At 41.6% G+C, this 26,068-nt stretch overlaps 1 protein-coding gene, 1 long non-coding RNA gene and 1 pseudogene across 2 annotated transcripts in view; 1 reads left to right on the forward strand and 2 right to left on the reverse strand.

Moving 5' to 3' along the window:
* The window catches only part of LOC135539671 (ERC protein 2-like), a 364,220-nt pseudogene that overhangs the window by 125,331 nt on the left and 212,821 nt on the right, over positions 1–26,068 (forward strand).
* Positions 4,228–5,099, reverse strand: LOC135526908 (uncharacterized). The gene is made up of 4 exons (XR_010453360.1): positions 5,066–5,099; positions 4,851–4,955; positions 4,531–4,572; positions 4,228–4,383 (listed from the first exon to the last, which is right to left on the reverse strand). It is a non-coding gene; the product is annotated as an uncharacterized LOC135526908 (long non-coding RNA).
* The window catches only part of LOC135539669 (mucin-2-like), a 68,824-nt gene continuing 50,394 nt past the window's right edge, over positions 7,639–26,068 (reverse strand). Inside the window, exons 10-13 of the mRNA XM_064965703.1 lie at positions 22,445–22,561; positions 12,345–12,461; positions 8,493–8,594; positions 7,639–8,300 (exon numbers count right to left, since the gene is read on the reverse strand). Of these exons, the coding sequence (XP_064821775.1) occupies positions 8,251–8,300; positions 8,493–8,594; positions 12,345–12,461; positions 22,445–22,561 (386 nt within the window). The 3' untranslated portion in view covers positions 7,639–8,250. The remainder of the gene's footprint in view (positions 8,301–8,492; positions 8,595–12,344; positions 12,462–22,444; positions 22,562–26,068) is intronic.

Genomic DNA, 26,068 nt, shown 5'->3' on the forward strand with positions numbered 1-26,068 from the left:
TTTAGCAAACTGTCAACGAAAAGTCTTCATTACTCTGGTCCACCCTCCTGCTTCTCTTCGGAACTCTTTCAAGACTGTTGGAAAAGCATTCCTCATGAAGCTGGTCGAGAGAATGCCAAGAGTGTGCAAAGCTGTCATCAAGGCAAAGTGTGGCTACTTTGAAGAATCTCAAATATAAAATATATTTTGATTTGTTTAACAATTCTTTGGTTACTACATAATTCCAAATGTGTTATTTCATAGTTGTGATGTCTTCACTATTATTCTACAATGTAGAAAATACTAAAAATAAAGAAAAACCTGGAATGAGTAGGTGTGTCCAAACTTCTGACTGGTACTGAACTTTGGCTTTGATCATCCTGTCTGGCTGTAGGTCTGTACAAAATAAAAGTATAAGAAGGTTGTGGTAAGAACATCTCATCATGGACAATACAGAACTAAAGGTTGATACAATCTGCATCATATTCACAAGGGGAATTCTTACCTCTGAGAATTGGTTCTCTGAAAAACGAATTAGGCCATATTATTATATTGAATATAGCCTACCCTATACAATATGACCAAAATGAGTTGATAGATTTTGCCTAACCTATACAACATCACCAAAAGGAGTTGATAGATTAACCCATGTCAACGGCACTAATATTAATATGACAAAGGAAAAATGTTTACAAGTTATTTGTTCAGCAGAATCCCGCTCAGCCCAGTCAAAACTGTTCGCTGCTCTGGCCCCCCAATGGTGGAACAAACTCCCTCACGACGCCAGGACAGCGGAGTCAATCACCACCTTCCAGAGACACCTGAAACCCTACCTCTTCAAGGAATACCTAGGATAGGATAAAGTAATCCTTCTCACCCCCCCCCCCTTAAATGATTTAGATGCACTATTGTAAAGTGGCTGTTCCACTGGATGTCAGAAGGTGAATTCACCAATTTGTAAGTCGCTCTGGATAAGAGCGTCTGCTAAATGACTTAAATGTAAATGTAATGTAAATGCAGAATCAGAAGTACTCACTGGTCCTCCAGTGAAGACAGACATATGTCAATCCCATCAAGAGCACGCCCACTCCAGAAGCCATACACACTGCTGCCTGCCATAATAGCACCTCTGTTTGGTGACATGATGCCATCAGGAGAGGTTACCAGCTTTTAATTCCAATGTAAATATTTAAATGGTAGACAGGTGTTAGAATACCACTTTATTACTAGTCTGAGAAATTGTTTCTGTTTTCATGTGTGAGAAAGACAGCTAACCAGTTAAACATTTGACATTTAATTCATTTAGCAGACGCTCTTGTCCAGAGTGACTTAAATCAGTTAATTCATCTTAAGACAGCAAGGTGAGACAACAACATATCACAATCATAGCAAGTACATTTTGACTCAACAAGGTAGTTATCAGCAAAGTTAGTGCAGTAGGAAAAGGCAAGTGTATTTTTGCCATGGGATTAATACAAAGAATACCTAACCCAATTTGTTTTTGAGAGTTTGTGTTCACAACACTGTCTGTGGAGCTTTGACCTCCTGTGTGTACATTTGCGAGAAAAAAAACATATATAAATATATATATATATAAATATATATATATATATATATATATATATATACAACAAAACCCGGGTAAGATAAAGGTAGTCTACTTGTTTCAGTTTTGCTAACTAAAGAGGACCAACACATCTGATGTAGGAGAAGAAACATTATGAGACAAAAAATGTACATTTGTTTCATATCTAACAAAAGTACTACCAATATAGAGTGAAAGTACGAGCAGCTATGAATAGGTTAATGAGTAAACCACAGTCAAACCTGGTGCAAGCAAAGTCATTCTAATTATACAAAAAGATGGAATCTAAATGGGATTACATTTATCAAGTATCGCCTTTTTTGTAATGAAGCAAATTTCTAATGATAAAAAAACATACAAAAACCTGGAGAACATAAAGCAATTCTATTTGTTTAGGTTCTATCTCCTAACTAGGTAAAGATGACGAACACACCTGAAGTTGGATTCAGTGCTGTACTAGGGGTCAAAGGAGAGGTTGAACCTGGTGAGAAGAGAACTCATATTACACAAGAATGTCTTTCATCAAACAAAATTACCTGTAAATCAGATGGACTTAAACTACACAAATCTGGACTTAAATTACACGCAGCTATGAATAGATCTATTAGTAAACCGTTCAGAGCTTCAGTGAATTAATGTGTACAGAAAAATGTAAACTGTAAACTAAGTTACATTTAGTGGGCCAATTTGTAGTTGGTCTCTGTAATGTATCGACGTGACCCATAGTGCACCACTGGTTTTGCACCACTAGGTGTTGCTAATACACTACATCCATCCTCTTCTCAGATGTTTGACTAACATTAATAATAACATTATGCAAAAAGTAAAACAAAACTGCAGATCTATGCATTATAACGTAACAAAACATGATCTAGTGCTCAAAATAAAGTATCTCTGGTACAAAGGTAGCTGACAACTTGTTTTGCTTTGGTTGCTGTAGCAGAAGCATGTCACCTTGTTGGATTGTGCTTTCAGTTGCTCTCCTAGATCTGTCTGCGTTCTGTCAGCCCGTCTCCTTCCTTTCAGCATCAGCAAGCCCAATGATGTTCTCTTGTTGTGCAGCTCCTGGCTGCATGACGGCTGACAGCTCTGGCTGTTTGGTTCTAATTTGGCGGTTGAACAACAGTTCAGCTGGACTGCGGCCTGTGACTGAGTGTGGAGTACTCCTGTAGGCCATGGGAAACGTCTGTAGTTCTGTGCACCAATCCTTCCCTTCTGATTGAGTGGTGTGAATTGCTTTGGCAAGCGTCCTGTTCTGTCTTTCAACTTCGCCGTTGGCCTGAGGTCAGTATGGAAGGATGTGGCGGTGTCGGATCCCGTTTTCCAACACATATCCTCGGAAATCACTTGCAGTGAGAGGAGCACCATTATCCGTCACAATAGACTCAGGATACCCATGGACTGCAAACGTCGCCCTTTTGATTATATTGGCGGTGGTGATGCAGTACAGGATGCTCAAATCAACCCACCTTGAGTTTTAGTTACTTTTGCCTTCTTGGTCTCAGAACAATGGTTTACATCTTGAAGCAAAACATATTGAGAGCCCAGCTGGCTGTATGGACAGTATATCCCGAGAAATTCATGTTTACATGAAACAGAGTATTTTACAATCCCTGATGTCTCTTTGGAAGAAGATTCTCGCCCTGAGGTCATCTACTTTATTATCCAGAGACTGAACATTAGCGAGTAATATACTGCAAAATGATCAATGTCCTTGACTACCTGAAGTCCATAACACCAATGGTTGGTTTCCCAGACCCAGATTAAGTTTACCACTGGAGTAAAAATATGTAACTTTTCCATTGAACATGCTTTTTAGTCCAGAACTATGCATAACCTGTCTCTGGGAAACCGACCAAAGAGGTTTGGTTAAGATGACAAGGTTGTTATTTGGACTGAAAATAACATTTAGGGAAAATAGCACCTTGATCTTCACCAACGGCCTGAAAACGATGACATTGATAACAGTACATATTTTTAGCATTATCTTGAATAGTCAAGATCAAAATCAAATAATGTAAAATACTAACAAAGACGAGGGAATGGTTGAATTCAATGTATTTTGCATGCTTTTTTGTTTTACAGAAGAGAACGCTTCAAAACAGAATAAAAAAGTGTAGGATTTTGTATTTAGTGTATATCAAGAATCTTATAGAAGAGGGATTAGGAGGTGAGGGCGGACCCACCATTTTTTTAAACAAAATAACCATCCCCATAGCCTGATCCACCATCTTTACTGTTGGGCTATAGTGTGTTTCGAAACATTGTAGGATCTTAGTTTGATCACTCTTTTTTTATGAGAATTTTCCTGTACAGCAGGACATGGAAATGTATAGTGTATTTAGGCTTCTAAAGTTCTAAAGAAAAACATTTTAGTGAAAATAGTGCAGCTTTAAAGTTAATGTCCTGAATTTCTACTCATTTTGCCATGTGGCGGAGGGAACTTTGCAGTTCTAAAGCTAATTTCCCGCATTTGTACACATTATGCCATGGGGTAGAAAGAAATTCAGTTTTAAAGCTTATTTCCTGCAGTTCTACACATTGGGATGGCAGCCACTTATGTTGCTTATAAATAGAAACGGTACTGCAGCAGATTATAAGATTATAAATAAGATTATAAGATTATAAATAAGTATTCCAGTAACATGATGTTTGATAAATAAAGGTCATCCTGCAAGAAAGAGTATTTCTGTGAGAAATAGCTACAGAAAGCCAGTGGTGTAGTGTCAGTGTGCTTGCAGAAGACTGTACAACCCATCCGGCTGGGCTGAGGTTTCTGGTCGGTCGGGGTTTGAGCTGTATACGTGGTACGTAACAGACTAGAGAAAAGAAACAGACAGTTTAACTTCAGTCCTTTGAATCTACAATACTGTAAATGTAACTGTGTATACTAAGTGGATGTAACATCAATCTGAAACTGAGAGTCGTTCACAATCACCAAACACAGTGAGTGATTCTGAACTTACATTGTCTTTTTTCAGATGACTGTCCATTCTCTTCAACAGGGCCTGTACAACACAGAGGGAGACTGAGTTAGTGTGTGTGTGTGGTTGTGGTTGTGGTTGTGCGTGTTAATTTGCTGTGCTTAATGTCACTTCACACTTCTCTTCCTGTCTCAAACCACTCTGTAGACTTACAGCTCTGTTCTCACACTTTCAAGATGCTGTGGCTAACACCTTATTTCATGAGTTGACATTGAGTGACAATGTGTTATTGTGCTGAGGGTTCCATATTCACATCCCAGGTGGGGAAGACAAGGACAGAAGACATTATGTTACAAACTCACCTGAGGGCAAAAACGTGGACGGTACAGAGGTGATGAGAGAAAAGATCCCAACATCCCTTGAATCCAACATGCCTGCACTGCTCATAGCTCCCATCACCAAATCACCTACAAGATAAACAACATGAAAATGTAAATACAATTTGTGACTGAACATGCATATGTGTAGTTGTGTTAGTAGTATGTGCAGTGTTTGATGTATTTTGTTTGGAACATACATTGTCTGTGATCATCCTGTCTGGCTGTAGGTCTGTACAACATAAAAGTATCAGAAGGTTGTGGTAAGAACATCTCATAATGGACAATACAGAACTAAAGGTTGAGATAGAATCTGCATCATATACACAAGGAGAATTCTTACCTCTGAGAATGTTTCTCTGAAAAACAAATTGGACCATATTATATTGAATATAGCATAACCTATACAATATCACCAAATGACCATGTCAAAGGCACATATTCACTTATATGACAAAGGAAAATGTTTGATATACAGAATCAGAAGTACTTTACTGGTCCTCCAGCAGAGACAGATAGCTGTCAATCACATCAGGAACACACCCACTCCAGAAGCTGTTTGGTGACATGATGTCATCAGGAGAGAATATTAGCTCTAAATCCCAAAGTAAATACTTAAATGGTAAACCATATTATTCTCAGTCTTAGAAAATGTTTCTGTTTTCATGTGTGAGAAAAGACAGCTAGCCAGCTAAACATTTGACATTTACGTTTAAGTCATTTAGCAGACGCTCTTATCCAGAGTGACTTTCATCAGTTAATTCATCTTAAGATAACTAGGTGAGACAACAACATATCACAATCGTATCAAGTTCCCCCAACAAAGTAGTTATCAGCAAAGTCAGTGCTAGTAGGAACACACACGTTAATTTTTGTTGTGGGATTACTAAGTAAGGATACTTATCCAAAACAATTTTTTTACACTTTGAATTCACAACGCTGTCTTTGGAGCTTTGACCTCCTGTGTGCAAATGTGTGATAAAAGATGTATAAATACAAAAACCTGGGTAAGATAAAGGTATTGTATTTGTTTCAGTTTTGTGAGCTAAAGATGACCGACACACCTGAATGCAGGAGATGAAAAAATCTGTTTCATATCTAAGAAAAGTACAACAGTTTAGAGGGAAAGTACAAGCAGCGATGAATAGGTTTATGAGTAAACTGGTTGGAGCTTCAGTGAATTCGAGTGAATAAAAATGAAGTCGCAAACTAAGAGATACTTACAAGTTGTTGTCACTGTGATACCACAACCTTCCCACAATAAGTTTGGTGAATTTTGGCCCATTCCTCCTGACAGAGCTGGTTTAACTGAGTCAGGTTTGTAGGCCTCCTTGCTCGCACATGCTTTTTCAGTTCTGCCCACAAAGGTTATTTTAGACTGAGGTCAGGGCTTTGTGATGGCCACTCCAATACCTTGACTTTGTTGTCCTTTATCCAGTTTGCCACAACTTTGGAAGTATGCTTAGGGTTATTGTCTTTTTGGAAGACCCATTTGCGACCAAACTTTATCTTCCTGACTGATGTCCTGAGATGTTGCTTCAATATATCCACATAATTTTGCCTATTTTGTGAAGTGCACCAGTCCCTCCTGCAGCAAAGCACCCCCACAACATGATGCTGCCACCCCCGTGCTTCATGTTTGGGATGGTGTTCTTCGGCTTGCAAGTCTCCCCCTTTTTCCTCCAAAACATAACAATGGTCATTATGACCAAACAGTTCTATCTTTGTTTCATCAGACCAGAGGACATTTCTCAAAAATGTACGATTTTTGTCCCCATGTGCAGTTGCAAACCGTAGTCTGGCTTTTTTTTATGGCGGTTTTGGAGCAGTGACTTCTTCCTTGCTGAGCAGACTTTCAGGTTATGTCAATATAGGACTCATTTTACTTTGGATATAGATACTTTTGTACCTGTTTCCTCAAGCATCTTCACAAGGTCCTTTGCTGTTGTTTTGGTATTGATTTGCACTTTTCGCACCAAAGTACATTCATCTCTAGGAGACAGAACGCATCTCCTTCCTGAGCGGTTTGACGGCTGCGTGGTCTCATGGTGTTTATACTTGCATACTATTGTTTGTACAGATGAATATGGTACCTTCAGGCATTCGGAATTGCTCCCAAGGATGAACCAGACTTGTGGAGGTCTACAATTATTTTTCTGAGGTCTTGGCTGATTTCTTTTGATTTTCCCAATTATGCAATGAGGTTGAAGGTAGGCCTTGGTATACATCCACAGGTACACCTTCAATTTACTCAAATGATGTCAATTTGCCTCAATCAGAAGTTTCTGAAGCCATGACATAATTTTCTGGAATTTTCCAAGTTTAAATTGGAATTTTCCAAGCTTTAAAGGCACAGTCAACTTAGTGTATGTAAACTTTTGACCCACTGGAATTGTGATATGGTAAATTATAAGTTAAATAATCTTTCTGTAAATAATTGTTGGAAAAAGTAGATGTCCTAACCGACTTGCCAAAACTATAATTTCTTAACCAGAAATGTGTGGAGTGATTGAAAACTAGTTTTAATGACTTTAAGTGTATGTAAACTTCCGACTTCAACTGTATATAGGAAATGTATAATTGACAACCACCAATCAGACACTAGCCTGGGTGCCAGTCTTTTACTGATCTCTTGCCAACTCCTTATGAAATTGTGTGGACATTTAATGGACATTTCATAAGGAGTTGTAAAGAGAGTAGAAACAGACTGGCACCCAGGCTAAACAGACTGTTACATATTATTTGTAAATAAATAATGATCCATGAGACAAACTGTTATTTGAAAAGTTTTAATAATTAACATTGCTGTGTGCAACTTGCCTTCAACACTATCATGCAGTCAATTTCAACAAAGATTATAGAAAAGGTAAGAAAACGATGTTAAACAAAAATGAATGTGTGCAGATTTCATGCTCAACAGTTTCACTTGTGTATCAAGAATGGTCCAGCACACAAAGGACACCCATCCAACTTGACACAACTGTGGGAAGCCTTGGAGTCAGCATCCCTGTGGAACGCTTTCAACACCTTGTAGAGTCCATAATGCTAGTTAGTAACATACTTCAAACTTTGGGGAGGGTGTTCTTAATGTTTTGTACAGTAAATGTATGAATGTACACTTTGTACATTAAGTTGTCAACTTGCCTAGCAACACTATCATGCACTCAATTTCTAAAGAAAAATCACAGAAATCTCAAAGATGCATAAAAATAAAAAATAAAAACATTTGAATGTAAAAATAAGTGTGTGTGTGTGTGTGTGTGTGTGTGTGTGTGTGTGTGTGTGTGTGTGTGTGTGTGTGTGTGTGTGTGTGTGTGTGTGTGTGTTTGTGTGTGTGTGTGTGTGTGTGTGTGTGTGTGTGTGGGTAGGCACAGCACACTGTCAACTAAAAGTCTTCATTTCTCTGGTCCACCCTCCTGCTTCTCTTTGGAACAGCTGAAAAGACAGGTGTACGGTGTACATTTTAGTGTCATATTCACATACACCTTTAGCTTAAACAACATGTACACAAATCACATTGATTTACTATTTTACTTAGTCTTGCTATAGCCCAAATCATCATACATTATAATCTACACATTACTATTTCCTATTGGCTTATAGGAAGTTATTGACAGGTAAACTGACCTTTTGGGCATTGATGGGAGATGACATAGTGTATAAGTACTCCACAAGTAGCCAGTAGGACCAACACAGTGAGGATGTGACGCCACAGGAAATCAAGTGGCTCTGATGGAGAGAGAGGAGAGGGATCACAGTTTAGCCTTTTGTTAATCACCCTGTCATCTCAGATTTTGAAATTATGCTTTACATGCAAAGCAGGACAAGCATTTGTGTAAGTTTATCGATAGCCTAGCATAGCATTATGCCTAGCTAGCAGCAGGCAACCTGGTCACGAAAATCCGAAAAGCAATCAAATTAAATAGTTTACCTTCGATGAGCTTTGGATGTTTTCACTCACGAGACTCCCAGTTAGATAGCAAATGTTCCTTTTTTCCAAAAATAGTATTTTTGTAGCTGAAATAGCTCCGTTAGTTCTTCACGTTTGGCTGAGAAGTCGACCAGAAATTGTGGTCACGACAACGCCGAAAAATATTCAAAATTAGCTCCATAATATCGATAGAAACATGGCAAACGTTGTTTATAATCAATCCTCAAGGTGTTTTTCAAATATCTATTTGGACACTTACGCAATGTAGTCGTTTATGCTCATTCTTCAACATAAAGGCGTGAAACTACGTCAAAATGCTGTAAACACCTTGGGGAATACGTAGAAAAAGGAATCTGGTTGATAGCCCATTCACTGCTCAATAGGGATGCATCGGAACGCACAGCTTTCAAAACATGAGTCACTTCCTGATTGGATTTTTCTCAGGCTTTCACCTGCAATATCAGTTCTGTTATACTCACAGACAATATTTTTATTGTCTGTGAGTTACCATCCCATTTTGCCATCGGAACAGCCTCAATACGTCAAGGAATAGACTTTACAAGGTGTCGAAAGCATTCCACATGAATGTTGGCCCATGTTGACTTCAATTTCCACAGTCGTGTCAAGTTGGCTGGATGTCCTTTTGGTGGTGGATAATTCTTGATACCATTGGAGGCTGCTGAGGGGAGGATGGCTCATTATAATGGCTAAAATTGTATAAATGGAAAATAGTATACTATTCCACTCCTTCAACAGAAGCCATTACCGCGAGCCCGTCATCCCAAATTATGGTGCCACCAACCTCCTGTGCTTGACACACATGGGAAACTGTAGTGTGGAAAATTATTCTTTAGCCTTTTGAGGTAGATTTAACAAGTGTTTGCCTCGAAGCGAGCATAAAAGTAATTTAGCTCATCTGGCAGGCCCTCTTTTCGCAGTTTGTGTCTGGATTTCCCTTTGTAGTCCATAATTGTTTTCAAGCCCAGCCACACGCTGTGACTGTTTGATGGTTTGTCTGAGGGTATTGCGAGATTTCTTATAAGCGTCCGGATTAGTGTCCCGCTCCTTGAAAGTGGCTGCTATAGCCTTTAGCTCAATGCGGATGTTGCCTGTAATTCCATGGCTTCTGGTTGGGATATCAACGCACGATCATTTTGGGGGTGAAGTCGTTGATGCACTTATTAATGAAGCCTGTGACTGAGGTGGTATACTCCTCAATGCCATTGAAGGAATCCCGGAACATAGTCTGTGCTAGCAAAACAGACCTGCAGCGTAGCATCCACGTCATCTGACCACTTCCGTAATATCCGAGGCACTGGTACTTCCTGCTTTAGTTTTTGCTTGTAAGCAGGAATCAGGAGGATAGAATTATTGTCAGATTAACCAAATGGAGTGCGAGGGAGAGCTTTGTATGCGTCTCTGTGCGTGGAGTAAAGGTGGTTTAGAGGTTTTTCCTCTGGTTGCACGTGACATGCAGGTCTTAGTGCCAACATCGGTTTGTGGTAGTAAATAGATGGCTACGAATAATATAAATGAGAACTCTCTTGGTAGATAGTGTGGACAACAGCTTATCACCAGGTCCTCTATCTCAGGTGAGAAATACCTGGAGACTTTAAAATTAGACATCGGTCACCAGCTGTTATTGACCCCCGCCCCTCGTCTTACCAGACGTAGCTTCTCTGTCCTGCCGATGCACAGAACCCAGCCAGCTCTATATTATCTGTGTCGTCATTCAGCCACGACTCGGTAAAATATAATATATTACAGTTTTTAATCTCCAGTCTACTCTTAATCTACTAATTTGCCTACAAATTTTCATAAGGCAGCCCGATCTCCTCCCCCTTTTCCTCTGTATTTTCCTCAAGCAAATGACAGATTTGAGCCTGTTCTCGAGAAAGTAGTATATCATTCGCTTTGGATTCGTTAAAGAAAAAATCTTTGTCCAGTTCGAGGTGAGAAATTGCTGTTATGATATCCAGAAGCTCTTTACAAACAAAGTGAAAAAATGAACAAAATAGCACAGCTCGCTAGGAGCCCGTTAAACAGCAGCCATCCCCTCTGGCTGCAGAGAAGAATGGGAGAAACTCCCCAAATCCAGGTGTGCCAAGCTTGTAGCGTCATACCCAAGAAGATTTGATGCTGTTATTGCCGCCAAAGACACTTCAACAATGTACTGTGTAAAGGGTCTGAATACTTTTGTAAATATGATATTTCAGTTTATTTTTATTATTGGCAAAAATGTCTAAAAACCTTTTGTTGCTTTGTCATTATGGGTTATTGTATGTAAAGTATATCACAAAAGTAAGTACACCCCTCACATTTTGGTAAATATTTGAGTATATCTTTTCATGTGACAACACTGAAGACACTTTGCTACAATGTAAAGTAGTGAGTGTACAGCTTGTATAACAGTGTACATTTGCTGTCCCCTCAAAATAACTCAACACACAGCCATTAATGTCTAAACCGCTGGCAACAAAAGTGAATACACCTCTAAGTGAAAATGTCCAAATGGGGCCCAAAGTGTCAATATTTTGTGTGGCCACCATCATTTTCCAGCACTGCCTTAACCCTCTTGGGCATGGAGTTCACCAGGTTGCCACTGGAGTCCTCTTCCACTCCTCCATGACGACATCACGGAGCTGGTGGATGATAGAGGCCTTGCACTCCTCCACCTTCCGTTTGAGGATTCCCCACAGTTGCTCAATAGGGTTTAGGTCTGGAGAAATGCTTGGCGAGTCCATCACCTTTCCCCTCAGCTTCTTTAGCAAGGCAGTGGTCGTCTTGGAGGTGTGTTTGGGGTCGTTATCATGTTGGAATACTGCCCTGCGGCCCAGCAACAATTCTTTTTTTCAGATCCTCAGAGAGTTGTTTGCCATGAGGTGCCATGTTTAACTTCCAGTGACCAGTCAGTATGAGGAAGTGTGAGGGCGATGACACCAAATTTAACACACCTACTCCCCATTCACACCTGAGACCTTGTAACACTAACGAGTCACATGACACCGGGGAGGGAAAATGGCTAATTGGGCCCAATTTGGACATTTTCACTTTGGGGTGTACTCAATTTTGTTGCCAGTGGTTTAGACATTAATGGCTGTGTGTTGAGTTATTTTGAGGGGACAGTAAATTTACACTGTTATACAAGCTGTACACTCACTACTTTACATTGTAGCAAAGTGTCATTTCTTCAGTGTTGTCACATGAAAAGATATGCTCAAATATTTACAAAAATGTGAGGGGTGTACTCACTTTTGTGATATATTGTAGATTGATGTGGGTCAAAAACAATTTACTGCATTTAAGGCTGTAACATAACAAAAAAATGGAAAAAGTCATGGGGTCTGAATACCGAAGGTACTGAATGTTGGGAATGACAGCGCTGGAAATTAACTTTGGATTGTACATGGAGCTAACCATGGAGCTACAGTATAAGATCATTCTAAAAGTAACTACACAAGTGTTATACATTTTGTACTTGTTGCCAGAGAGAATCACCAGCAGCTTCTATTGTCCTGTTAAACCACAATGCTGTATATTATTCTTACCTTTCACCATTGGAGTCAGTGTGGGGTCAGTGGTGTTTCCTGTAGAGATCTCAGAGGTTGTGACGAGTGGAGCGGTTGATTCAGTAGAATGAGGAGTCAGGTTGACATGTACAGTTTCTGAAATGAGAACAATATCAATGGACATGATCTTATTTAGAGTAGTTGATTCCTTTCAAATCTGTGGTTTGAGTTGAGGTACATTATTCATATTAATCATTCATTAATGATGAATTTTTCATTTTTATACTCAAGATTACTAATAGGTATAGGGTTGGCGTTTTGTGTACTTACAATTGGATATTTGCAATTAAAATTAAAATTGTCTCTAGAGGACCAACACACCTGTTGTAGGATTCACTGTTGTGCTAGGATAATGTGAATAATTTTATCACAACAACAGTGTTCTGTTAAAAATCATAATGAAACAAAGGTAAACATGTGTAACAGCTGTATAAATGTGTGGCCTACCTGCTATAGAAGGTGTCTGTATAGTTGTTGGATCACTGATGTGAACTTGTTAGGAATTTTATGAATAATGACTAAACAATATCTACATTTTAAATTGAACTATAACTAATTAAACTCTACCCTGTTTTACAATATCTGATCAATAATTTTAATTCCTAAGGAAGGGATTATGTAGCACAAACACAGAGTAATTAAAACATAATAAACACCATTCCAACTTAGTTGGAGAGGTATGTGTTGTATGTGTTTGGAGTAAGCAGAGAGGGTCGTTAACCTATGGTTGAACTGACTTAACTTAGCTCTATTTGATGCTAATGCAGAATGTCACAGGATGTTTTTGTGCTGGTCAAGGGCAGTCAAGTTTTGGGTGAACCAAGGGCTATATCTGATCTGGTGCGACCGGAACAGAGAGAAAATGAGCAGATTTCTGGGTGGGGAAGAATAGAGTCAAGGCATAATGTACAGACAAGGGTATGGTAGAATGTGAGTACAGTGGAGGTAAACCTAGGCATTGAGTGACGATGAGAGAGGTTTTGTCTCAAGAGGCACCAGTTATGCCAGGTGAGGTCACTGCATGTGTGGGGGATGGGACAAAAGGGCTATCTAAGGCATATTGGGCAGGGCATGGGGCTCTACAGTGAAATAAGACAATAATCACTACCAAAAACATCAATAGAAAAGGTATATTGACATTAGGGAGAGGCATGTGTAGCAGAGTGATCAAATCAAATCAAATTTTATTTGTCACATACACATGGTTAGCAGATGTTAATGCGAGTGTAGCGAAATGCTTGTGCTTCCAGTTCTGACAATGCAGTAATAACCAACAAGTAATCTAACTAACAATTCCAAAACTAATATCTTATACACAGTGTAAGGGGATAAAGAATATGTACATAAAGATATGAATGAGTGATGGTGCAGAGCAGCATAGGCAAGATACAGTAGATGGTATCGAGTACAGTATATACATATGAGATGAGTATGTAAACAAAGTGGCATAGTTAAAATGGCTAGTGATACATGTATTACATAAGGATGCAGTAGATGATAGAGTACAGTATATACGTATACATGAGTTGAATAATGTAGGGTATGTAAACATTATATTAGGTAGCATTGTTTAAAGTGGCTAGTGATATATTTTACATCCTTTCCCATCAATTCCCATTATTGAAGTGGCTGGAGTTGAGTCAGTGTGTTGGCAGCAGCCACTCAATGTTAGTGGTTGCTGTTTAACAGTCTGATGGCCTTGAGATAGAAGCTGTTTTTCAGTCTCTCGGTCCCAGCTTTGATGCACCTGTACTGACCTCGCCTTCTGGATGATAGCGGGGTGAACAGGCAGTGGCTCGGGTGGGTGTTGTCCTTGATGATCTTTATGGACTTCCTGTAACATCGGGTGGTGTAGGTGTCCTGGAGGGCAGGTAGTTTGCCCCCGGTGATACGTTGTGCAGACCTCACTAACCTCTGGAGAGCCTTACGGTTGTGGGCGGAGCAGTTGCCGTACCAGGCGGTGATACAGCTCGCCAGGATGCTCTCGATTGTGCATCTGTAGAAGTTTGTGAGTGTTTTTGGTGACAAGCCGAATTTCTTCAGCCTCCTGAGGTTGAAGAGGCGATGCTGCGCCTTCTTCACGATGCTGTCTGTGTGAGTGGACCAATTCAGTTTGTCTGTGATGTGTATGCCGAGGAACGGCGTTGTTGGTAATCAAGCCTACCACTGTTGTGTCGTCCGCAAACTTGATGATTGAGTTGGAGGCGTGCGTTGCCGCGCAGTCGTGGGTGAACAGGGAGTACAGGAGAGGGCTCAGAACGCACCCTTGTGGGGCCCCAGTGTTGAGGATCAGCGGGGTGGAGATGTTGTTGCCTACCCTCACCACCTGGGGGCGGCCCGTCAGGAAGTCCAGTACCCAGTTTCACAGGGCGGGGTCGAGACCCAGGGTCTCGAGCTTGATGACGAGCTTGGAGGGTACTATGGTGTTAAATGCCGAGCTGTAGTCGATGAACAGCATTCTCACATAGGTATTCCTCTTGTCCAGATGGGTTAGGGCAGTGTGCAGTGTGGTTGAGATTGCGTCGTCTGTGGACCTATTTGGGCGGTAAGCAAATTGGAGTGGGTCTAGGGCAGACATGGGCAAACTACGGCCCGCGGGCCACATACGGCCCGTTAGGCTTTTTAATCCGGCCCGCCGAACTTGTCCAAATTATAGTAAAAACCTCATTTTTTCCCCTTTCCCTGCAATGCCCACGTTTCCCCAATAGATGGCGCACTCAAAACACATTGACCGTTGTTGGAGTGGCGCGTATTTCTCTTTATTTCACTTTAATTTTCACTTCGTTTCACGTCACCATTAAGCCCTTCTGTGAAAATGAGCGGACCAAAGAGAAGGAAAGTGGACAGCGAATGCCGAGTGTTTAATAAGGAGTGGACAACAAAATACTTCTTCACTGAAGTCCGATAAACGGCTGTATGTCTGATATACCAAGAAGCTGTTGCGGTTTTCAAAGAGTACAATATCAGCCGTCACTTTGCCACGAAGCATGCAAACTATGCTAGCAAGCAGTCAACACAAGAACGGGCGGCTACTGCTCAGAGGTTGGCAGCTAATTTACAGAGTCAACAGAACTTTTTTCACCGACAAACTGCAATTCAAGAGTCAAGTACCAAGGCAAGTTATTTGCTGGCATTCAAATTAGCAAAGGCTAGCAAGCCTTTCTCCGAAGGCGAGTTTTGAAAGAGTGCATGGTAGAGACAGCAGGTCTCTTGTGTCCGGAGAGCAAAGCCAAGTTTGAAAAAATCAGTTTAGCACGCAGGACAGTGACTCGCCGCGTGGAACTGATTGACGAAGATATAGTCAGCGAGTTAAACAAAAGGCGGAGTCCTATACGTTATATTCACTAGCACTGGATGAAAGTAACGACATAAAAGACACTGCTCAGCTCCTAATTTTTATCCGAGGGATTAACGACAGTTTTGAGATAACGGAGGAGCTTTTGAGCATGGAATCACTGAAAGGGAAAACGCGAGGAGAGGACTTATATGAACAGTTTTTCTGCTGTGTTATGAAAAAATGCATATGGAAAGTTTGGAAGTGCGTCTTTTAATTAAGAGCAATGCGCATTTACGCACAGCAGCGGTACAGTAGCTTAATTAACACGCCGCACATCGCTCTTAATTTAAATTTAAATTTTCAGCTGATATTTAATACAGCCTATGTCTGTGTGCTTGGCAACGATACACGTGTACTGTTTGCACGTGAAGGCGAGGGCGTCCGTGGCGAGTTTGTAGAGAGCGCGGTCAGGACAATCCATCCATGATTTTGCGGAGTTTAACACAAGTAGATATTATTGAGCTTGAGTATTTCGTTGTGTAATAATATGTTTTGAATGTTGAAAGTGATTCCATTTTTCAATAAATGTTGATTTCTTTAACTTTGCACCTTCGATTGAAACTTATTAAAAACAGACGCAATCTTGATAAATCACAGTGCGTATGTTATTTTAATCTATTTACATTTCCTCCTCCCAGTATCTCCGAAATAGTATGTAAATGCCATATCTTGCATATTCCTTGAGACAAATTTATTAACTGATAAGGGCTATTTTTCACATTTGAAAGACAGTTAATAAATTGGGTTGTAGTGTTCTTACTGTGCTATGAGGTTTGCACACACTACATTTAATGCTTTAGTATATCCGGCCCAAACACTCCCTCCAAATGCTCCTGGCCCGGCCCCTCTTTCAAATTTTAGAACCCATTGTGGCCCGTGAGTCAAAAAGTTTGCCCACCTCTGGTCTAGGGTGTCAGGTAGGGTGGACGTGATATGGTCCTTGACTAGTCTCTCAAAGCACTTCATGATGACGGAAGTGAGTGCTACGGGGCGGTAGTCATTTAGCTCAGTTACCTTAGCTTTCTTGGGAACAGGAACAATGGTGGCCCTCTTGAAGCATGTGGGAACAGCAGACTGGCATAGGGATTGATTGAATATGTCCGTAAACACACCATCCAGCTGGTCTGCGCATGCTCTGAGGGCGCGGCTGGGGATGCCGTCTGGGCCTGCAGCCTTGCGAGGGTTAACACGTTTAAATGTTTTACTCACCTCGGCTGCAGTGAAGGAGAGACCGCATATTTCCGTTGCAGGCCGTGTCAGTGGCACTGTATTGTCCTCAAAGCGGGCAAAAAAGTTATTTAGTCTGCCTGGGAGCAAGACATCCTGGTCCGTGACTGAGCTGGATTTCATCTTGTAGTCCGTGATTGACTGTAGACCCTGCCACATACCTCTTGTGTCTGAGCCGTTGAATTGAGATTCTACTTTGTCTCTATACTGACGCTTAGCTTGTTTGATTGCCTTACGGAGGGAATAGCTGCACCGTTTGTATTCGGTCATGTTACCAGTCACCTTGCTCTGATTAAAAGCAGTGGTTCGCACTTTCAGTTTCACGCGAATGCTGCCATCAATCCACGGTTTCTGGTTAGGGAATGTTTTAATCGTTGCTATGGGAACGACATCTTCAACGCATGTTCTAATGAACTCCCACGCCGAATCAGCGTATTCGTCAATGTTGTTGCCTGACGCAATACGAAACATGTCCCAGTCCACGTGATGGAAGCAGTCTTGGAGTGTGGAATCAGCTTGGTCGGACCAGCGTTGGACAGACCTCAGCGTGGGAGCTTCTTGTTTTAGTTTCTGTCTGTAGGCAGGGTGTCAGGACCCGGTTTCGAACCTGGGTCTCCGGAGTGAGAAACAGTCACTTAACCAACTGAGCCACAAATAGACAGCAGAACCCAGAAGATGAGGCAGACACAGCAGTACTTAAGACGGTGTATTTAATAAAGAAAAATCCTAAAAAACAAAAATGGCAAATCCAAAAGGTGGTAGGGAAAAAACACAAAAAGACCTCAAAAGAAACTCACCAAAAATAAACAAAAAACAAAAAAAACAGAATACCACAAGAACTTCACCCGGAAACGACAAGAGCACACAGAACACTAGGGCAGCAAAGGGTTTAAATACAATCAGGGGAAACGAGACACAGGTGCAAACAATAATGGGGATCAAGGGAAAAACACAGGGACAAAAAGAACAATGGGGACATCTACTGACAAAAACCCGGAACAACCCTGGCCAAATCCTGACACAGGGATCAGCAAAATGGAGTCGTGGTCAGCTTTTCCGAAAGGGGGGCGGGGCAGGGCCTTATATGCGTCGCGGAAGTTAGAATAACAGTGATCCAAGGTTTTGCCAGCCCTGGTGGCGCAATTGATATGCTGATACATTTTAGGGAGTCTTGTTTTCAGATTAGCCTTGTTAAAATCCCCAGCAACAATGAATGCAGCCTCAGGATGTATGGATTCCAGTTTGCAAAGAGTCAAATAAAGTTCGTTCAGAGCCATCGATGTGTCTGCTTGGGGGGGAATATATACGGCTGTGATTATAATCGAAGAGAATTCTCTTGGTAGATAATGCGGTCTACATTTGATTGTGAGGAATTCTTAATCAGGTGAACAGAAGGATTTGAGTTCCCGTATGTTTCTGTGATCACACCACGTCTCGTTAGCCATAAGGCATACGCCCCCGCCACTCTTTTTACCAGAAAGGTGTTTGTTTCTGTCGGCGCGATGTGTGGAGAAACCCGCTGGCTGCACCGCATCCGAGAGCGTCTCTCCAGTGAGCCATGTTTCCGTGAAGCAAAGAACGTTACAGTCTCTGATGTCCCTCGCTCTGGATAAGAGCGTCTGCTAAATAACTTAAATGTAAATGTAATGTAAATGTCCCTCTGGAATGCTACCTTTGCTCTGATTTCATCAAACTTGTTGTCAAGAGACTGGACATTGGCGAGAAGAATGCTAGGAAGTGGGGCACGATGTGCCCGTCTCCGTAGTCTGACCAGAAGACCGCCTCGTTTCCCTCTTTTACGAATTCGTTTTTTTTGGGTCGCTGGCTGGGATCCATTCCGTTGTCCTGGTTGAAAGGCAGAACACAGGATCCGCTTCGCGAAAGTTATATTCTTGGTCGTACTGATGGTGAGTTGACGCTGATCTTATATTCAGTAGTTCTTCTCGACTGTATGTAATGAAACCTAAGATGACCTGGGGTACTAATGTAAGAAATAACATGTAAAAAAAACAAAAAACTGCATAGTTTCCTAGGAACTCAAAGCGAGGAGGCCATCTCTGTCGGCGCCGGAAGTTGGGTCATAGGGTCCAATGAGTAGCAATAGGTGAGACAAGGAGCCGATTCAGTAGTCGCTACTACACTAGGCGAGCTGGAGACACGGCTATTCAGACAGCTAGCGGGCCGGGGCTAGCAGATGGACCTTCGGAGTCATCGCTACGGAAGGGCCTTTTGAAACCACCTCAGACGATTACGTCTGCAGACCAGTCGTGATGGATCGACGGGGCTCCGTGTCTGCAGTAAAGAGTGCAGGCCAATTGGCAAAAAAGGTATTGTAGCCTAATAATTGGCTGGTGGACCTGTCCGGCTAGCCCGGGAGATGGGCCTAGCTCGAGCCTAGGTCAAGGCTAACTGGTGCTTGATTCGAGACAGAGACGTTAGCCAGGAGTAGCCATTCGGATTGCAGCTAGCTAGGTTCAGAGCTTGTGGTATGAATCGGGAGATGTGGTAAAGAAAAAGCAGTCCGGTACGCTCTGGATTGATATCGCGCTGTGCAGACTGGCAGGTATTGACCGAGCTGAGCCTGGCTGGTGTCCGATTTAACGGCGAAGACCGCTAGCAGTGGCTAAATGACTGCTAGCTAGTAGCTCGTTAGCTGGCTAGCTTCTGATGGGAGTTCTGCTTCTGAAGGTTAAAAATAGCACATCCGTACCATATTGGGTTAGGCGGGTTGGAGGAGAGTATATTGAGTCCTTTGATGGAAAGTGAGATTAAACTATACAGTGGGGCAAAAAAGTATTTAGTCAGCCACCAATTGTGCAAGTTCTCCCACTTAAAAAGATGAGAGAGGCCTGTAATTGTCATCATAGGTACACTTCAACTATGACAAACAAAATGAGAAAGAAAATCCAGAAAATCACATTGTAGGATTTTTAATGAATTTATTTGCAAATTATGGTGGAAAATAAGTATTTGGTCACCTACAAACAAGCAAGATTTCTGGCTCTCACAGACCTTCTTTAAGAGGCTCCTCTGTCCTCCACTCGTTACCTGTATTAATGGCCCCTGTTTGAACTTGTTATCAGTATAAAAGACACCTGTCCACAACCTCAAACAATCACACTCCAAACGCCACTATGGCCAAGACCAAAGAGCTGTCAAAGGACACCAGAAACAAAATTGTAGACCTGCACCAGGCTGGGAAGACTGAATCTGCAATAGGTAAGCAGCTTGGTTTGAAGAAATCAACTGTGGGAGCAATTATTAGGAAATGGAAGACATACAAGACCACTGATAATCTCCCTCGATCTGGGGCTCCACGCAAGATATCACCCCGTGGGTTCAAAATGATCACAAGAACCGTGAGTAAAAATCCCAGAACCACGCGGGGGGACCTAGTGAATGACCTGCAGAGAGCTGGGACCAAAGTAACAAAGCCTACCATCAGTAACATACTACGCCTCCAGGGACTCAAATCCTGCAATGCCAGACGTGTCCCCCTGCTTAAGACAGTACATGTCCAGGCCCGTCTAAAGTTTGCTAGAGAGCATTTGGATGATCCAGAAGAAGATTGGGAGAATGTCATATGGTCAGATGAAACCAAAATAGAACTTTTTGGTAAAAACTCAACACGTCGTAGGACAAAGAATGCTGAGTTGCATCCAAAGAACACCATACCTACTGTGAAACATGGGGGTGGAAACATCATGCTTTGGGGCTGTTTTTCTGCAAAGGACCAGGACGACTGATCCGTGTAAAGGAAAGAATGAATGGGGCCATGTATCGTGAGATTTTGAGTGAAACCCTCCTTCCATCAGCAAGGGCATTGAAGATGAAACGTGGCTGGGTCTTTCAGCATGACAATGATCCCAAACACACCGCCCGGGCAACGAAGGAGTGGCTTCGTAAGAAGGAGTGGCTTCGTAAGAAGCATTTCAAGGTCCTGGAGTGGCCTAGCCAGTCTCCAGATCTCAACCCCATAGAAAGTATTTGGAGGGAGTTGAAAGTCCATGTTGCCCAGCAACAGCCCCAAAACATCACTGCTCTTGAGAAGATCTGCATGGAGGAATGGGCCAAAATACCAGCAACAGTGTGTGAAAACCTTGTGAAGACATACAGAAAACGTTTGACCTCTGTCATTGCCAACAAAGGGTATATAACAATGTATTTAGATAAACTTTTGTTATTGACCAAATACTTATTTTCCACCATAATTTGCAAATAAATTCATTAAAAATCTTACAATGTGATTTTCTGGATTTTTTTCACTCATTTTGTCTGTCATTGTTGAAGTGTACCTATGATGAAAATTACAGGCCTCTCGCATCTTTTTAAGTGGGAGAACTTGCACAATTGGTGACTGACTAAATACTTTTTGTCCCCCTGTATACCAAATATATATGAAAAAAAGAGGAAAAAAGCCATATTTACACGGGACAGGAAGGGACAAAATGAAACACACGACCAACTGCTAGGCCATCTGGAAATTTACATGTGTCTGTAAGGAGTCTGTATAGTTATTGGATCACTGATGTGAAATCCTACCAGTTCTAAAATATTTTGGGATTGAAATGTAGTATTTGGTCTGTGGGTCAGAATGAATATAGTCATACTAAGAAGATGCTAAATTCAAAGTGAGTCAGATCATGAAGACCTGCAGCCCTGATATGTTTGTTTAGATAATGACTCACATGCAAAGCTGTCCCCATCACTGTGTGGAAAGAGAAAGAGTTTGGTTCTGAGCTCACTCTGTAGTTACAGCTCACCTCCATACACCTCACTGACTGTAGACTTCTAAAAAGATCACTCTCAGTTACAGATCTTTTCTGGATGATGGCTCATTATAATGGCTGAAATGGTACAAATGGAATACCTGATACCATTCCACTCTTTCCACACCAGCCATTAACACGAGCCTGTCATCCCCAATTAAGGTGCCACCAACCTGTGCTTGATACATATGGGAAACTGTAGAGTGTAGAAAACGTGCAGGTCTTGACAAAAACTGGTTGCCCTGGCACCTTCCTACACCTACCTGGCACCTACCTACAATAACCTGTTCAAAGGACTCACATTTTTTTTATCTTTCCCATTCACCGTCTGAATGGCACAAATACACAATCCATGTCTCAATTGTCCCAAGGCTTAAAAATTGGTTTAACAAGTGACATAGATTTAACAAGTGACATCAATAAGAAAGTATCACAGATTTCAACTGGATTCACCTGGTCAGTCCATGTCATGGAAAGAACATGTGTTCTTAATGTTTTGTAAACTCAGTGTAAGACGGTAGTGTCCTGTAACATTGTTTTCAGTCACTTTGTCTTTTCTATGTTGGGAATGACAGCGGTTGAAGTTGACATTGGATTGTTCATGGAGCTAAACATGGAGCTACAGTATAAGATCATTCTAAAAGTAACTATATACTGAAAGTGTTACACATTTTGTACTTGTTGTCAGAGAATCACCAGCAGCTTCTATTGTCCTGTTAAACCACAATGCTGTATATTATTCTTACCTTTCACCATTGGAGTCAGTGTGGGGTCAGTGGTGTTTCCTGTAGAGATCTCAGAGGTTGTGACGAGTGGAGCGGTTGATTCAGTAGAATGAGGAGTCAGGTTGACAAGTACGGTTTCTGAAATGAGAACAATATCAATGGACATGATCTTATTTAGAGTAGTTGATTCCTTTCAAATCTGTGGTTTGAGTTGAAGTACATTATTCATATTAATCATTCATTAATTATGAATTTTTCATTTTTATACTCAAGATTACTAATAGGTATAGGGTTGGCGTTTTGTGTACTTACAATTGGATATTTGCAATTAAAATTAAAATTGTCTCTAGAGGACCAACACACCTGTTGTAGGATTCACTGTTGTGCTAGGATAATGTGAATAATTTTATCACAACAGTGTTCTGTTAAAAATCATAATGAAACAAAGGTAAACATGTGTAACAGCTGTATAAATGCGTGACCTACCTGCTATAGAAGGTGTCTGTATAGTTGTTGGATCACTGATGTGAACTTGTTAGGAATTTTATGAATAATGACTAAACAATATCTACATTTTAAATTGAACCATAACTAATTAAACTCTACCCTGTTTTACAATATCTGATTAATAATTTTAATTCCTAAGGAAGGGATTATGTAGCACGAACACGGAGTAATTAAAACATAATAAACACCATTCCAACTTAGTTGGAGAGGTATGTGTTGTATGTGTTTGGAGTAAGCAGAGAGGGTCGTTAACCTATGGTTGAACTGACTCAACTTAGCTCTATTTGATGCTAATGCAGAATGCCACAGGATGTTTTTGTGCTGGTCAAGGGCAGTCAAGTTTTGGGTGAACCAAGGGCTATATCTGATCTGGTGCGACCGGAACAGAGAGAAAATAAGCAGATTTCTGGGTGGGGAAGAATAGAGTCAAGGCATAATGTACAGACAAGGGTATGGTAGAATGTAAGTACAGTGGAGGAAAAACCTAGGCTTTGAGTGACGATGAGAGAGGTTTTGTCTCAAGAGGCACCAGTTAAGCCAGGTGAGGTCACTGCATGTGTGGGGGTGGGACAAAAGGGCTATCTAAGGCATATTGGGCAGGGCATGGGGCTCTACAGTGAAATAAGACAATAATCACTACCAAAAACATCAATAGAAAAGGTATATTGACATTAGGGAGAGGCATGTGTAGCAGAGTGATCATAGGGTCCAATGAGTAACAATAGGTGAGACAAGGAGCCGATTCAGTAGTCGCTACTACACTAGGCGAGCTGGAGACACGGCTATTCAGACAGCTAGCGGGCCGGGGTTGGCAGATGGACCTTCGGAGTCATCGCTACGGAAGTGCCTTTTGAAACCACCTCAGACGAGTACATCTGCAGACCAGTCGTGATGGATCGACGGGGCTCCGTGTCGGCAGTAAAGAGTGCAGGCCAATTGGCAAAAAAGGTATTGTAGCCTAATAATTGGCTGGTGGACCTGTCCGGCTAGCCCGGGAGATGGGCCTAGCTCGAGCCTAGGTCAAGGCTAACTGGTGCTTGATTCGAGACAGAGACGTTAGCCAGGAGTAGCCATTCGGATTGCAGCTAGCTAGGTTCAGAGCTTGTGGTATGAATCGGGAGATGTGGTAAAGAAAAAGCAGTCCGGTACGCTCTGGATTGATATCGCGCTGTGCAGACTGGCAGGTATTGACCGAGCTGAGCCTGGCTGGTGTCCGATTTAACGGCGAAGACCGCTAGCAGTGGCTAAATGACTGCTAGCTAGTAGCTCGTTAGCTGGCTAGCTTCTGATGGGAGTTCTGCTTCTGAAGGTTAAAAATAGCACATCCGTACCATATTGGGTTAGGCGGGTTGGAGGAGAGTATATTGAGTCCTTTGATGGAAAGTGAGATTAAACTATACAGTGGGGCAAAAAGTATTTAGTCAGCCACCAATTGTGCAAGTTCTCCCACTTAAAAAGATGAGAGAGGCCTGTAATTGTCATCATAGGTACACTTCAACTATGACAAACAAAATGAGAAAGAAAATCCAGAAAATCACATTGTAGGATTTTTAATGAATTTATTTGCAAATTATGGTGGAAAATAAGTATTTGGTCACCTACAAACAAGCAAGATTTCTGGCTCTCACAGACCTTCTTTAAGAGGCTCCTCTGTCCTCCACTCGTTACCTGTATTAATGGCCCCTGTTTGAACTTGTTATCAGTATAAAAGACACCTGTCCACAACCTCAAACAATCACACTCCAAACGCCACTATGGCCAAGACCAAAGAGCTGTCAAAGGACACCAGAAACAAAATTGTAGACCTGCACCAGGCTGGGAAGACTGAATCTGCAATAGGTAAGCAGCTTGGTTTGAAGAAATCAACTGTGGGAGCAATTATTAGGAAATGGAAGACATACAAGACCACTGATAATCTCCCTCGATCTGGGGCTCCACGCAAGATATCACCCCGTGGGTTCAAAATGATCACAAGAACCGTGAGTAAAAATCCCAGAACCACGCGGGGGGACCTAGTGAATGACCTGCAGAGAGCTGGGACCAAAGTAACAAAGCCTACCATCAGTAACATACTACGCCTCCAGGGACTCAAATCCTGCAATGCCAGACGTGTCCCCCTGCTTAAGACAGTACATGTCCAGGCCCGTCTAAAGTTTGCTAGAGAGCATTTGGATGATCCAGAAGAAGATTGGGAGAATGTCATATGGTCAGATGAAACCAAAATAGAACTTTTTGGTAAAAACTCAACACGTCGTAGGACAAAGAATGCTGAGTTGCATCCAAAGAACACCATACCTACTGTGAAACATGGGGGTGGAAACATCATGCTTTGGGGCTGTTTTTCTGCAAAGGACCAGGACGACTGATCCGTGTAAAGGAAAGAATGAATGGGGCCATGTATCGTGAGATTTTGAGTGAAACCCTCCTTCCATCAGCAAGGGCATTGAAGATGAAACGTGGCTGGGTCTTTCAGCATGACAATGATCCCAAACACACCGCCCGGGCAACGAAGGAGTGGCTTCGTAAGAAGGAGTGGCTTCGTAAGAAGCATTTCAAGGTCCTGGAGTGGCCTAGCCAGTCTCCAGATCTCAACCCCATAGAAAGTATTTGGAGGGAGTTGAAAGTCCATGTTGCCCAGCAACAGCCCCAAAACATCACTGCTCTTGAGAAGATCTGCATGGAGGAATGGGCCAAAATACCAGCAACAGTGTGTGAAAACCTTGTGAAGACATACAGAAAACGTTTGACCTCTGTCATTGCCAACAAAGGGTATATAACAATGTATTTAGATAAACTTTTGTTATTGACCAAATACTTATTTTCCACCATAATTTGCAAATAAATTCATTAAAAATCTTACAATGTGATTTTCTGGATTTTTTTCACTCATTTTGTCTGTCATTGTTGAAGTGTACCTATGATGAAAATTACAGGCCTCTCGCATCTTTTTAAGTGGGAGAACTTGCACAATTGGTGACTGACTAAATACTTTTTGTCCCCCTGTATACCAAATATATATGAAAAAAAGAGGAAAAAAGCCATATTTACACGGGACAGGAAGGGACAAAATGAAACACACGACCAACTGCTAGGCCATCTGGAAATTTACATGTGTCTGTAAGGAGTCTGTATAGTTAT

Source organism: Oncorhynchus masou, chromosome 5, assembly GCF_036934945.1.
Source record: "Oncorhynchus masou masou isolate Uvic2021 chromosome 5, UVic_Omas_1.1, whole genome shotgun sequence".
In the NCBI taxonomy this organism is placed as follows: Eukaryota; Metazoa; Chordata; class Actinopteri; order Salmoniformes; family Salmonidae; genus Oncorhynchus; species Oncorhynchus masou.